The sequence below is a fragment of the Pollicipes pollicipes genome, unplaced genomic scaffold (genome assembly GCF_011947565.3).
Source record: "Pollicipes pollicipes isolate AB1234 unplaced genomic scaffold, Ppol_2.1 Scaffold_7231;HRSCAF=8579_pilon_pilon_pilon, whole genome shotgun sequence".
Lineage (NCBI taxonomy): Eukaryota > Metazoa > Arthropoda > Thecostraca > Pollicipedomorpha > Pollicipedidae > Pollicipes > Pollicipes pollicipes.
This window is the reverse complement of record NW_023597034.1, coordinates 46,685,470-46,698,049: the sequence shown is the minus strand read 5'-3', so window position 1 is coordinate 46,698,049 and position 12,580 is coordinate 46,685,470. Positions and strand designations below refer to the sequence as shown.

Below are 12,580 nucleotides of genomic sequence, written 5' to 3'. Positions count from 1 at the left end.
CATTTTTGATGATCTCGTGCCACGACTAACGATACAACTCGTTTTTAGAGAAATCAGAACTCGTGTTGAATAAATTGCAGAATAAATTGCCCTTTTCACAGACATATCATGGTCTGGTGAAAATGATCGTGCTCCATGCATGTGCATGCGTAGGCTGTCTCGTTCTCTAGGCCTGCGCACAAGATAATGTATTCACGTACAGAAAATAACACACAGAAGAATCTTAAAATGCAATGCAACGATCTTTTGGAGCGGGTTCCCTACTCCAGGGAGCGACAAAGTTGCACGTCCGTCAATCTAGCAGCAGATTGACTAGATTGACGGACGTCAAAGTTGCGTGCCTCCCGCTCGACGAAATCCTGGATCCACCAGTCATTCTCACTTACTGCTAGCTTCGCGACCGTGCCTCAAAAGTCCCTAAAATTGGTAAAATCGGTTTTTGGGTCTATAATTATTAAACTGCATGTCCTCATCAAATTTCAAGGAGATACAGTGATATCCTCCGGTTAAACTGCCGTGGAAGGACTTATGCCTAGCATCAAAATTTGTGGCAGTAATTCAACACGGTTGTTTGATGGAAAATGTCTCCGGCTCGCCGCAATTCGGCATAACAAACCAATGCGTGGCATATTTATGCGGATTTGTAATGTTAAACTCTGCATCTATTTTACTGAGTCCGTAGCGCTGCAGAGAGGGTGCTAAAATCACACCCCGAAATATTTAGTGTAAGCCACAGCTCGGGGACTGTCCGTTTTTCAGTGAGTGTACCAGCCTGCCCAGAAAGTGAAGTGGAATTGCCTGGTAGGAACTGGCTTTTTGAATACTTCTTATCTGAGAAATTTGACGGATTTTTTTGCAGGAGCAGGTTTGGTATCAGGGTCCTTGTGAGGCATAGGTTTACTAAAGAAATCCAACCAAACCACCCTTTGAGAGTGGTGTCAGTTTGGTGATGGCAGTTCATGGTCCACATTGGTAACTTCCACTGCAATATGGTTCATCAACTGATTCTGTAAGGATGTCAGAGACTATAAGTTCTCTTCTTCTGGCAGGATTATTTGAGGGATATTTATTGCCACCTTCAAAATAATATCATTAGGATATTTTGAGGGCAGATTTTGGCCAAATGCTGGTTTGTCACACTGATGGAATGAGTGCTAATGGAAACATCCATCCTTCCTATCCTCTATCTTGCGTCATCCTGCATCCTCGCAACAGCCGCTTGTCCGGGGCCGGCTGCGTGCGTCAGCCACGAGTGGGCCGAGAGGGCCGAGAGCCCAGTGGGAAGAGGGACCCTGGACAGGTATGCAGGCATGAGGGGTTAAAGCTCAGCAGTTGGCCCCCAGGCGCATACATGTCTGTCCCATTGTTAACCATTTTCCTTCATCCCATAGCCCTGGAATGATCATGTTTGGCTGAAAGGGGCTATAACGCAAAAACCAGAGTGCTAATGGAATGATGGGTTGCAGGGAGGAGGGGAGGTGTGGTAATGCTGGTTAGTTTAATAAAGGGTGGGGTGAGGTGATGTGAGGTGAGGTGGGCTGAGGTTAAGGTTAGGTTATGTAAAGTTAGCTTGTAGCCATTCCTCCTTCTTTTTGAAAAAGGCATTCACATGGAGAAGGTGCAGGTTGACAAGGTCATGGCAATGGCACAGGGCTGGTAGTGGGTTGGAAGGGTTGTGTCTCTGGAGCATTCAGATGTTCACTTTTATGATAGGTAAAGTTGAAAGGTAAGAGTGAAGCTCTATCTGTTTTATGATCATGTATAAAATATGCTGCCTAAAAGAAGACCCCTTATGCACAGTGCTCTACAGTAATATAAGGTCCCCACATTTACCTACACTGTCTCAGTGAATTCCTTGGAAGCCAGGGCATGGTGACCAGTAATCATCCAGTCTGCAACAGATGGCAGACTGGTTAGGATATGTGGAGCATGTGTGATCCCGCTTCAAGTGAGGCAGCCAACTTCTCTGCTTAGGGTGTGGGCCAAGTATTTAATGTACTTGGGTACAGGTCTCCAAGATTCACCATTTTCCTGACTGCCTTAGTGTTTACGCCCCAGACTGCAAACAGTAACAGGTTAAGACAAGATGTTGGGACATAGATGAGGTTCAGCTTCAACTTTTGGGTAGCATATACAAGTAATGAAGCAGGAGTTAGTGAATTTTTTTATTAAGAGAATTGTAATAAGTTCTTTATTATCTTTGAAATTGAGAACATCTTGGAAAATGGCCTAATGTGATGGCAAGTAATGCTTTGATGCATGTGAGGTCAACAAAATTTCCTCTTAATGGGGTAGTTTACTATGCTACTTGATGCAGGATTGTCTGCTTCAAACATCTTGTTGGCATGTTTGCTGTGGTTCACAGACTGGTTTACACATACTGGCTACTGTTTACTGGCTACCTGTGCTGCTGTGCTAAAGCTAGGTCACTACCAGACAAAATTTACTAACCAATGTTTCTGCATAATATCTTAGTGCTGCAAAAAGTTATGGCATCTAAAAATGCATCTCATGTTTCACAATGTAAAAAAATGAAATATTACTTCAGTCAGCCACTATGCTGACACTGGATTATCTGACAGGCTGTTGTTTGCAGCTGCCCTTTGCAGTTGCTTTACTTATGAAGCACAAGCAGCATAAGCTGGCTTATGGGGCTTATGCAATGCTTTTTGTCTGAACATCAATCAAATTGCTTTATCTGTCTGCAGAGTGTATGGGTTTTTTAAGATCTGCTGCATCCATGATAGGACAGGGTAACAAGGCAGGGTAGAAACAGCATCTAACCAACCAAATCAACCAAGTTGATGTTTGATATGCTAAGTGAGGAATGATTGCCCAAAGCTTCTGAAATTTGCCCTTACTATCAATTTTTGCCCAAACTGTGCCCCAACAACATATTATCAAAATCCACCATGTTTTGCAGGCTGGATGATCACACACGACCTGTGATGTCTTCCAATGTAAGCTAGTTGATCTGAAGCAGTGAGAAATGATCTGCATATATCTCATCATAAGCACAGGAACAATTTCACCATTAACACCTAGTGTCTTTTGAACAGTGAGAGTATCTTTGCTTACAGGCATTCAATGATTGTGCTTTCCTGTTGATTTTTCTGCTGATGTGGTAGAACTAAGGCCAGAAAATTGTCCAGTCACTCATTTAAATGAAGCAAAACTGCTTGTGAAAATATGCTATTCAGCTTGAGATGCTTCTGTTGAAGTTGGTATTTGATCTCTGAATAATATATGAATGGCACCACTTGAGAAATTTTAAGAAAAAAAAGATAAAAGCTTTGACTGATCATGGGAGTCTTTGTATTGCAGGTTGAACTAATGTTATTTATCAATGAAAGCAGCAGGATGGGCCTAACAACACTTGTTTTATGCCACTACTTGCCAGTCCTGGTAGGATAATGATATGGCTGCTATTTGCCCTGACTGGTATAGTCTGCAGCCAGAAGCAGCTGCCCCACCAAAATGGCAGATGATATTGCAGATAGGTCATGCTCTACCAAGTGTTCTGACATGTACTAACTTGCGCCTCAAAGTTCAGTAGATGGTGTGGAATTTCACAATTGGGTGGTCAGGTTTTTCTTGACATGGGTTCTGATCCAGAAATGCATCCAATCAAGTGGCTTGACTTTCATTTTGAAATTGGAAACTGTTGCCACTATTGGATAGTCCTTGGATGCTGGGTACAAACTTTCAAGCAGCACTACTACTTAAACCACAAGTTACACTTCTACTACTGCATACTTTCATGTCAGTTTTAGTTGGGGTACAAAGTAGGTTCCATCAATATGAAAGAGTTGTCAGGTCTCAGCAAAGTCCACATTGTTTTTCAGTCATGACATGATTTGTTTGATAAATGGCATTGCAGGCTTTACATGGGCCAGCACAGCACTATGGATGGCATGGTCTTGACATGGGATAGCCTGTTCAAGCATTCCTAAGCAGTGAATAGATTTGATGTCATTCCATTGTGAACTTGCTTTTTGGGATATTTTAAATCAGGTTTGAATGTGGCTTTAAGCCATTTTTTGGCACTTTCAGACAATTTTCAAAGAAGCCTGAGTACATTTCAAAAGAAGTTTGAAACTGATGTTTTCATGCTGTCCATATGCAATTTGGCTACATAATACATTTGCCACATTATTATGCATAACCATTGTGCTTAGACAGCACATTATAAATGGCACATTTCTTTAAGCATTTTTACCCTTGTGTGCAGCACCAACTATTGAGTGGAAAAGTAACCTTAGTACCAAGGGTGTTTTCCTTGTTGGTAGGCCAGCAGATCAACTCTGCATGACTAAAGAGAACACTAGCAGGTCAACCTCATAGGCAAATGGTTGGAAGTGGTTGGGGAGGTCTGTGCCCCATGAATGGTACTGCATTAGGCTGATCTGACTATCCAACAAATATTGAATTTCAAATGCCTGCTGCACAGTGCACATTTCAACTGATCTCAGAAGAAAGGCTTGAATGTGTGAAGTGGTTATGGTTCAGCGATATAGATGGATAGAGCTGTTCTGAATGTGCTAGCTTTGATTATTTTGAGCAGATAAGAGCTGAGCTCTGTTAATTGGCATTCACACAATTAGAGAATGACGGTGGCCAAGCAAAATGTCTTTGCAGCCACAGTGTGTTTGTGGCGCGTCAAACTGAGCCCCATCTAAAGTCTCGAGTTATCCGCCCTTTTTTCCTCCTTGCTTCATCCTGCGTCCTCGCGACGGCCCACTTCTCAGGGGGCAGGTTACACGTGCCAGCCACGAGTGGGCAGAGGTGCTCCCTGGTGGAGTCCCGTCTGAGCGCCGAGCACGTGCCGCGTATTGGGATCAGTGTGCAGGCTAAGTCCCGGCGGATGGACCTCAGGCGCCCAGGCGTAGTATTGCCCCACCATTGTCTGTTCTCCATTTCACAGCTCTGAAGTGGTCATTACTGAGGGGAGGAGCTTTAGCCCAAGCCAAATAAAAAGGCCATAACAGCAAATCTTGTTTCCCCCATTCATGCTTCATCCTCAATCCTCGCATGTCTCCGCGCTGAGTAGCGTGCATCAGCCATGAGCGGGCTTAAGCGGCGCTCCCAGCTCTGGCGGCGGCTCCGTCTGACTGCCGCTGAAGCGGCAGCAGTGCCCAGCTACGCACCCCTCTGCTCTATCCCACAGCCCTGAAAGGGGCAGTTATGGCCGAGACAGATTTAATGCCGAAGAAATGTAAAAGACGGCATTGTTGAAAGCGAAACATTCGCCAAATGCGAATACCAGCCTAGAAGGCCACTTGCACATGGGTTCGCGCGCACTCGAATGAGTGTGGAATCCCCCCCCCCCCCCCCCTCCCCCGGGGGTTTTCCCAGAATGATTTCTGAATGGCGCGGCGTGGCGACGCCAAACTTTGCATAGTTGTAGAGCATTGAATAGCGGATCCTTTGATGTAAAAAGATGTACCTTTTAAGGTAGGTAACCTATGGCAGGTCAAAGTCAGGCTATGGCTGTCAGCAAAAGGCAGTGCAAGGGAATCGTTCAATGTGATGAAACAGCGGAGTGCGAGACATAGCCATACATATCTGAGAAAGTTTCTTATGTAATTATCCGCATGAATTTGGAATTACAACCACTTCAACGGACCTAGGGTCAGGCATGAAAGTCAAGACGAGGTCAAAACTAACCTCTTTTTCCTCGAGAGCTTGGTTTTGTGGAGTAGTTTCCGGTGCTCATTTCGAGTTTGTTATGGCCGAAACTGCAACAGACATGTCCATGAGCTTGTTAAAGCTCTGAGCAGATCACTGACGTAAAATGACCCAGGCCAGCATTTTGTTTTTTTAGGAACATACCGCCTAGCGTAGTCCCTGACGCCTACTCGAATGGTAAAATAGGAGCAGCCTGATAGGTATTTGGCACCTTGACCTTGTAAAGGTGAAACAAGGTCACTGATCTCATTAACCTTTTGCTCAGAGCAGGCATCTAGCTTCACGGCGGCTGCATGAGGAAGTCTGGGAGCAAATGACCCCGGAAGTGGGCGCGCCTTAAAACCCCAATTACCATCATCAAGTCTGGAAGCACTTGAGACACCAATCTAAAGTTTGACCTTGTTTGATCCTACTTGATCCCACGGTCATGACCTAGGAACCTCAGATTGCGGCACGAGTGAATTCACGTATAGGCCAGTCTACCTGCTCAATTTGGTGTCTTCAGCTGTCTTGGTTCTCGAGATATCAGGGGGTTAACTTGACCCGCACCTGAGCAAAGGGTACCCAACCAGCCACCGGGGCGCGTGTTAAAAGTGACCAGCATGCGATTTCGGCAAGACAGCATCGGTAACGTCAACAACGACGATTGGTAACACGTGCGTGTCCCAAATAGCAACACAACAATCAAAAGCGAAGCCCTGCGTCGACTTATGCACGGGCATGATTGGGCATTGTCGCATGTTTGCGAGTAAATACCCTTAGGGGTGTGCCCAGACGAGGTCCACCGCTGCAGGCCTCGTCTGCGTGACGCGCCGCTTTCATATTTATCCGAGGTTTTATATTTACATGCATTCGCATACTCCGTTATGCAAATTTCTGAAATTATTCGATTCCCGGTCTTATTTCGGCCTTAACTCATGTCACTGCCCATATTCTTGCAATTTGTAACACACAACGTGATTGGTCTTCGAATCTTGCTCTGATCGCATTGTAGTGATTGGTGGCCAGCTGGCGCCCCTTGGTGCCAGAAATCGTGCTGACGCACGATTGACACCAGACACCAACAATGTTATGAGGCTATTTGTATTGACCTTATACGTTACCTGGCGAATGAGGTGGCAGTTTTCGCGTGACTTTTCCATGACGTAAAGGATGTCTGGGTAACCCAGAGATAGTCTGCTCGAAGTAGTCTGCACAAGTTCGTGGGTGTCCAGCTCAGAAAGAGGAGGGTTTTAAGTCTTAAAAAGGACGTGGCTATGGACTGCACTGAACGATTTCAAATGGCTATCTCAGTCCAAAACCCCACACAAATGTGGAGCACTCCCTTTGATACATTCACAGTTAGCACGGTATAATTCCTCTAGCAACGCTATCAAGACACTTCATCTATGTTATTAAACACATGGTACCTGTGCGTTCGTAAACACGTGGTACCTGGCTGTATGGCTATCTAAGTATGGGCTGAAGAAAAAATCGAGTAAATGACATCCAGATCAGCAGGATAATAATCATGGCCAGAAATCTTGTGTGAGTGAGCCCTGTACTTTAGTTATTATGTGGCAAAAGGGATGACAGGATAAACATCATATAATTATTTGGTGATGGTAGCCGAGATCAGATTGTGGTCAGAATGGACTGTCAGTGGTGGGTCCAGGGCTGGCTAAGCGAAGTGACAATCCCATCACATCCTGATTACATGTGGTATTTATTCTGTACCACGTGTATCATCTTCCATGCGGTTGGTACTCATGTTTTGTGCTTGAAGTTTTATGTCGTGGCGTGCTCTCCTATGTAGCTTTTATGCCAAGCAGTGTATTTTCTGGGAACATTTTGCCTTTGGTATTTTTCAAACAATATTTATCCTGCAGTTGCATATACCAGCGCCAACATGACTGGTATTTTCCGTATCACATCGGTGCTGATCTGTACATGGTTCGGGAGCTGAGCAATCCTCCATCATAGCCGCGCCAGAGAGCTGTGGCGTGCTGACGACTGTCTGTAGTTTCAGCCCGCTGAGCGAGCAGCATATGGCCATGCAGTCCGTACTGAACACGGTCCGGAGGGCCGCCCTGGGCGTGGCTGATCAGCTGATTCCTCTGCCGGGGGTGAGTGATAACTCCGACTGCGCACACGGCCTACGGCCAGAGCATTTCCATTGGGCGCCCTGTTGCCATTCAGCTATCAGTGACGGGCAACTTTGTCTCTCCGTGGTAAAACGTTCGAACGAGTCGTGGTCACGAGGGCCCCTCCTCAAGAGTCGGCTCCTCGTCGGGGGAAAACACGGACATCCTCGTTTCGGAGAGCATTCGCCATGGCATGGTCGGCGAGGGCATTCCCACGATGTCCATCCTCCACAACGCTTTCTCACGCCTTGTTGGTGTTATAATTGACAAAGCGTGTGGAGGGGTGCTCCCGCGTCGTGAACTCGTGTCCGTGACGTCACCTCACGGCCGCAGGAATCCTGCTTCCGAGAGCGTGGCATGCTGACGCCGGACGAATTTGTCGAGTGCGGCGACCAGCTGGTGCACAGCTGCCCCACCTGGTCCTGGGCGTCAGGCGAGGCGGCGCACGCCAGACCCTACCTGCCGGCCGACAAGCAGTTCCTCATCACTCGCAACGTGCCCTGTCACCGCCGCTGCAAGCAGGTACCGTCCGGGGCCGCGGGCAGCTGGCCGGCTGGCGAGCCTGGCGGCTGGCTGTCAGTCACCGGCCGCGCCCCGTCAGCGCCGTCGGGGCGGGATCCGGAGCCGGCCGCGCAGCAGATGGCGCTGGGGTGGGAGGTGACGGGCCAGACGGGGGCTCGGCCGCGCCGGGCTACGTCGTGTACGGCCTTGGGACGGATCTATCCGTGCTGCGGCACTGCTCGCCACTTGCGCCTCCGTGTTTCGGCGCTGTTGCGCTGCGCAGTAGTGTCGGCGCCGGCCGTGTGCTGACGGGCGGCCTCCGCCTGGTCGCCGTGCGGTAGTGTCGGCATTGTCCGTGTGTTGACGGGCGGCCTCCGCCTGGTCGCCGTGCGGTAGTGTCGGCATTGTCCGTGTGTTGACGGGTGGCCTCCGCCTGGCCGCCGCGCAGCTGGACCACGACGAGGCGCAGGAGCGGCTGATCGCGCCGCTCGACGGCGAGGACGAGGGCTGGGTGGACACGCACCACTTCAGCACGGCCGCTGCGGGCGAGGAGCGCGCCGCGCGCAGCATGGAGGCCCCCAGCGCGCCGCCGCCGCCCGCGCCCGCCGCTGACGACGACGACGACGGCGAGGACGGCGAGCCGGGCGACATGGAGGAGTTCGAGGAGAGCGCGCTGGATGACGCGGTGGGTGGGCGCGGTCGGACGCTGCTCGGTGCCGTTAGGGCCGGCGTCGGACAGCGGTCCGCTGCACAAGCGATGACGTTAAGTCAGGTGTGAGCTTCGGTAGTGCAGGGAACGCGCTGATAAAGGTTCGCGTTCTAATGGTATTCGTGTTTTTCGCCATGTGCTCGCGATGATGCAAATGCCCCGCTTATGTCATTTTGATCCCAGGGTGCATGGACGCCAACCACTAGGAAGGTTATCTACTTCGCTTCTTGATGTCAGCTACGCAAGCCGGCATAGACCATGCGCTTCGCCAGTTATCCGTGGAACGGGACGATGTTTGAAAAATAATGATACGAATTTGTTCATTGCCGTGGAAACAACTTCCAGCTGGGGCGATGCGTGTGAGTCGTTATGAGGACGGGTAGACGCCAGCAAAGTGCGCCTACAAGTCGTGTCTGGTGTGGCTTGTGCCCGTCCCTCGCCATCGGCGGGTGTGACGCTGGCGCTCTCCGGCCTGTGCGGGCAGGATGACGCCGTGGTGCGGACGGTGCCGGTCACCAGCCGGGCGGCCGCCGGCGCCGCCTGCGCCGCCGCCGACGACGCCGACATTGTGCGGACGCGCACGTATCACCTGAACATCACCTATGACAGATACTACCGCACGCCGCGTCTCTGGCTGCAGGGGTTCGACGAGGTCGGTGGGCGAGACGTCGGGCAGCGCCAGCGCTGCGTGGCGCCGGTGGATCAGTCACGTGGCGAGAGCTTATCGGCCGAGGCTGTGTTCGCCCCGCTGGAAGCAGCCACCACTTTGTGCCGCAGGGAGCAGCCAGTGATTTGTGCCGGAGAAAGCAGCCGATAATGTGTGCGCTAATCACGATGCGTTCGAGATTACTGTCATTTAGCGTCTCTGTCCGTCACGGGGAATGCCGGGAAATGCGAAATACTGGGAGTCGGGCTCAAACCTGCCGCTTGCCGCCTGCGGCAGAATTGGATGCTCTAGTGGCGGCTGCTTTCCACGCGGTTCAAGACCGACGTGGAGAGCAGCTGGTGTACTGTTGACGTGAAGGTTTCCAATATGTTGCTGTCGCGCCAGACGCTGAGAGCTGGATTTCTGGCGTCTTCCGTATTTCAAAATAGACAAATCATTCATCCAGCCAATAAATCAAAATCAATTAAATCAATAATCAATGTCGTGCTATCGGTATTATGCCGGTAGTGTCCTATCTGCAGATTTGCCGTGTGCTGCTCGGTCGCTGTCGCGCTGCTCCGGCGCTGTTGTGCTGTCATGTAGACGTCAGCCCTGCTCCGTCGGCGCCGGCGCTGGGGCTGAGCCGCCGCCTCCGCAACTGACGCGCGCTCCACCCGTGGCAGAACCGCCAGCCGCTGACGGCCGAGCAGATGTACGAGGACTTCAGCCAGGACCACGCGCACAAGACCATCACTATGGAGGCGCACCCGCACCTGGTGGGGCCGCCGCAGGCATCCATCCACCCGTGCAAGTGAGCGGCGCCCGCCCACGTCCCGTGCTGAAGTCGCTAGGCCGCTGCCGTGATGTGGGGGCCCCGATTTAAAGTCGGTTCGTCTGATAGAATGTCGGTCGGGCAGGCGTGTTGTGAGGATAGAGCACAAACAGGGCATCAGTCTGTCAGAAAATGAAGTGGTGGTGGTTTGCCAACAGGCATCGAAAATGCCTAGGTAAATATTTAAAGAAGCATTGAAGGGCACGATGTTGTATGTGAGTGTTGTAACGCTCACGGTTTGTCGGGCTCATGCCATTTTCAGGTGGTTGTGGACGTGAAGGTAGCTGATCGCCACATGAACTCGGGATCATCTTGAAACAACACAGATTGACATGGCCAACATTCACCGCAATTCATGTGAAGATATAAGAAGCCTTTTGAGCACAAAGTATCCCCCGTCATTGTTTGCTGTTTGCTCAGTTACGGTGTTTGTAGGATTGTTGCATAATCTTGCGCGTATCGCTCGTTTGAATTAGTATTGTGCTTGCTTGCATGCATGTATTGGTACGGCATACCCGTGGGCCGCGTAATCCCTCGGCAATCTGACCGTTTCGGACTGCCAGATGTGGGTGATACCATTCCCGTCGGCAGGCACGCCGACACCATGAAGAGGCTCGTGGAGACAGCTGAGGAGGGCGGCCGCCAGATCTCCGTCCAGAAGTATCTCATCGTCTTCCTCAAGTTCATGCAAGCCATCATTCCGACCATTGAGTACGACTTCACGCAGAACATCCAGTTGTGAGGCGCGAACGCTGCGGTGGCGCGCGCGGCGTGGTCGGACCTCAGGGGTCTTCGGGGGACGCTGACGGACGGGCGGCGCCGGCGCCGCTGACGGACCCCCTAAGGCCGCGAGGTGGCGCTGGCAGACCGCGGAGGCGGCAGCGCAGCGATGCGGGGCGGACGCGGAAAGCGTTGGAGGGTGCGGAGACCTCGGCCCCCGGGAACGGACTGGCGGAGACGGTCGGCGGGCTGCTCCCTGTGCTCGCGCGTCGCTGGCTGGGTGCGGCCGGGCTCGTGAGCGCCGGCGGCCACCAAGCCCCGCCCGACGTCTGGGGAACGCGTCGCTGCCGTCATAATGCACGGCCACAATGGATGCTGCCGACAGATGCCTCCAGGTCTGCAGTGTCAACGGTATGCAAGTGTTGCTCGTTGTGGTTCTTCCCGCCGATGTTTGGGCCAGCTGCTGTTGTGCTAAGCTTTGATGACAGCACATTTCAGTTACGTGTGGGGGTTTATGAGACCTCGGCCGCACTGGTGTCTTGGGGTGTCGGAGCGTGTCTGAAGGTGGCCCGGCGCCCAGCCGTGTCCTCTCTGCCGTCCGTTGCGGCCTGCTTTACCGCTACGCCAGGGGAGCCTGCGACCGGGTGCTTCACGCCGCCGGGGGAGGGGAGGGAGCGGGCGGCGACCGCCATTCGATTGCGAGGCCCGGTGGGTCGGTCTGTGCTCTGGAGGCCCTCTGACGCCCACTGGTTCTCCATAACGTGGTATCGTGGCTTCCGGCGATTCAGCCCGCTCTGGCCCGCCCGGCTGAGCCGGCGCGCTGCTGGGCCGCGCCGCTCTGCCTGCTCCGACTGTGATGATTCAGAGCGACAAGGTCTGCTACCGAAATACAGCTTGCATGATTTTGTCCGGATCGTTGTGTGTGTGTCTGTGTGTCGGGCGGTGGTGCCTGACCATGGCGGGGCCTCCCAGTGTTTCAAGGCGCGCTTTTACAAGGTTCCATCATAGTCAGGATTTTCACGGATTATAATCGCGGCAATCACAGGGTTATGTTAACTCAAATGCCAACCGATAAAAGGAGTGCTTTTACTCGCGGCTGGTAGTTAAGCCTGTTCCAAATTGGTTTCTTTCAACCTCTGGTGTGCGTGCTGAAACTGGCAACACGGGCATAAGCTGACAAAAACTCTGAATATCATGATCCCCTTCAAAATTGTAGGCATTTCACTGAATTGGGATCTCAATACCTTCAGTTCAGTGGGTGTAATAACGTGCCACTCTGTTTTCTGAGCAGGAATTTGTCCTTAAGATGTTGGAGAATCGCTAAAGATAATTATTTCACCACCCTGTTAAAAACGACATAT

The 12,580-nt window shown here is 51.2% G+C and overlaps 1 protein-coding gene across 3 annotated transcripts; it reads left to right on the top strand.

Moving 5' to 3' along the window:
* The first annotated feature begins 601 nt into the window (after positions 1-601).
* LOC119110356 (ubiquitin-like-conjugating enzyme ATG3) lies at positions 602-12,126 on the top strand. Of its 3 annotated transcripts, none has more exons than XM_037234148.1 (7): positions 602-725; positions 7,691-7,793; positions 8,145-8,333; positions 8,761-8,997; positions 9,506-9,673; positions 10,351-10,478; positions 11,091-12,126. In XM_037234148.1, the coding sequence occupies exons 2-7, from the start codon at positions 7,716-7,718 to the stop codon at positions 11,239-11,241; spliced, it is 951 nt and encodes a 316-aa protein (XP_037090043.1). In that variant the 5' UTR covers positions 602-725; positions 7,691-7,715; the 3' UTR covers positions 11,242-12,126. The 3 variants fall into 3 exon arrangements, with proteins under 3 accessions (XP_037090043.1, XP_037090041.1, XP_037090042.1); XM_037234146.1 differs by having other exon boundaries at positions 602-758; XM_037234147.1 differs by having other exon boundaries at positions 602-801.
* Positions 12,127-12,580: the final 454 nt, after the last annotated feature.

Coding starts and splice junctions, on each gene's coding strand:
- LOC119110356 (XM_037234148.1), top strand. CDS start 7,716: ATGGCCATGCAGTCCGTACTGAACACGGTCCGGAGGGCCGCCCTGGGC. Junction 8,334..8,760: donor GTCACCGCCGCTGCAAGCAG/GTACCGTCCGGG, acceptor GCCGCCGCGCAG/CTGGACCACGACGAGGCGCA. Junction 8,998..9,505: donor AGAGCGCGCTGGATGACGCG/GTGGGTGGGCGC, acceptor CTGTGCGGGCAG/GATGACGCCGTGGTGCGGAC.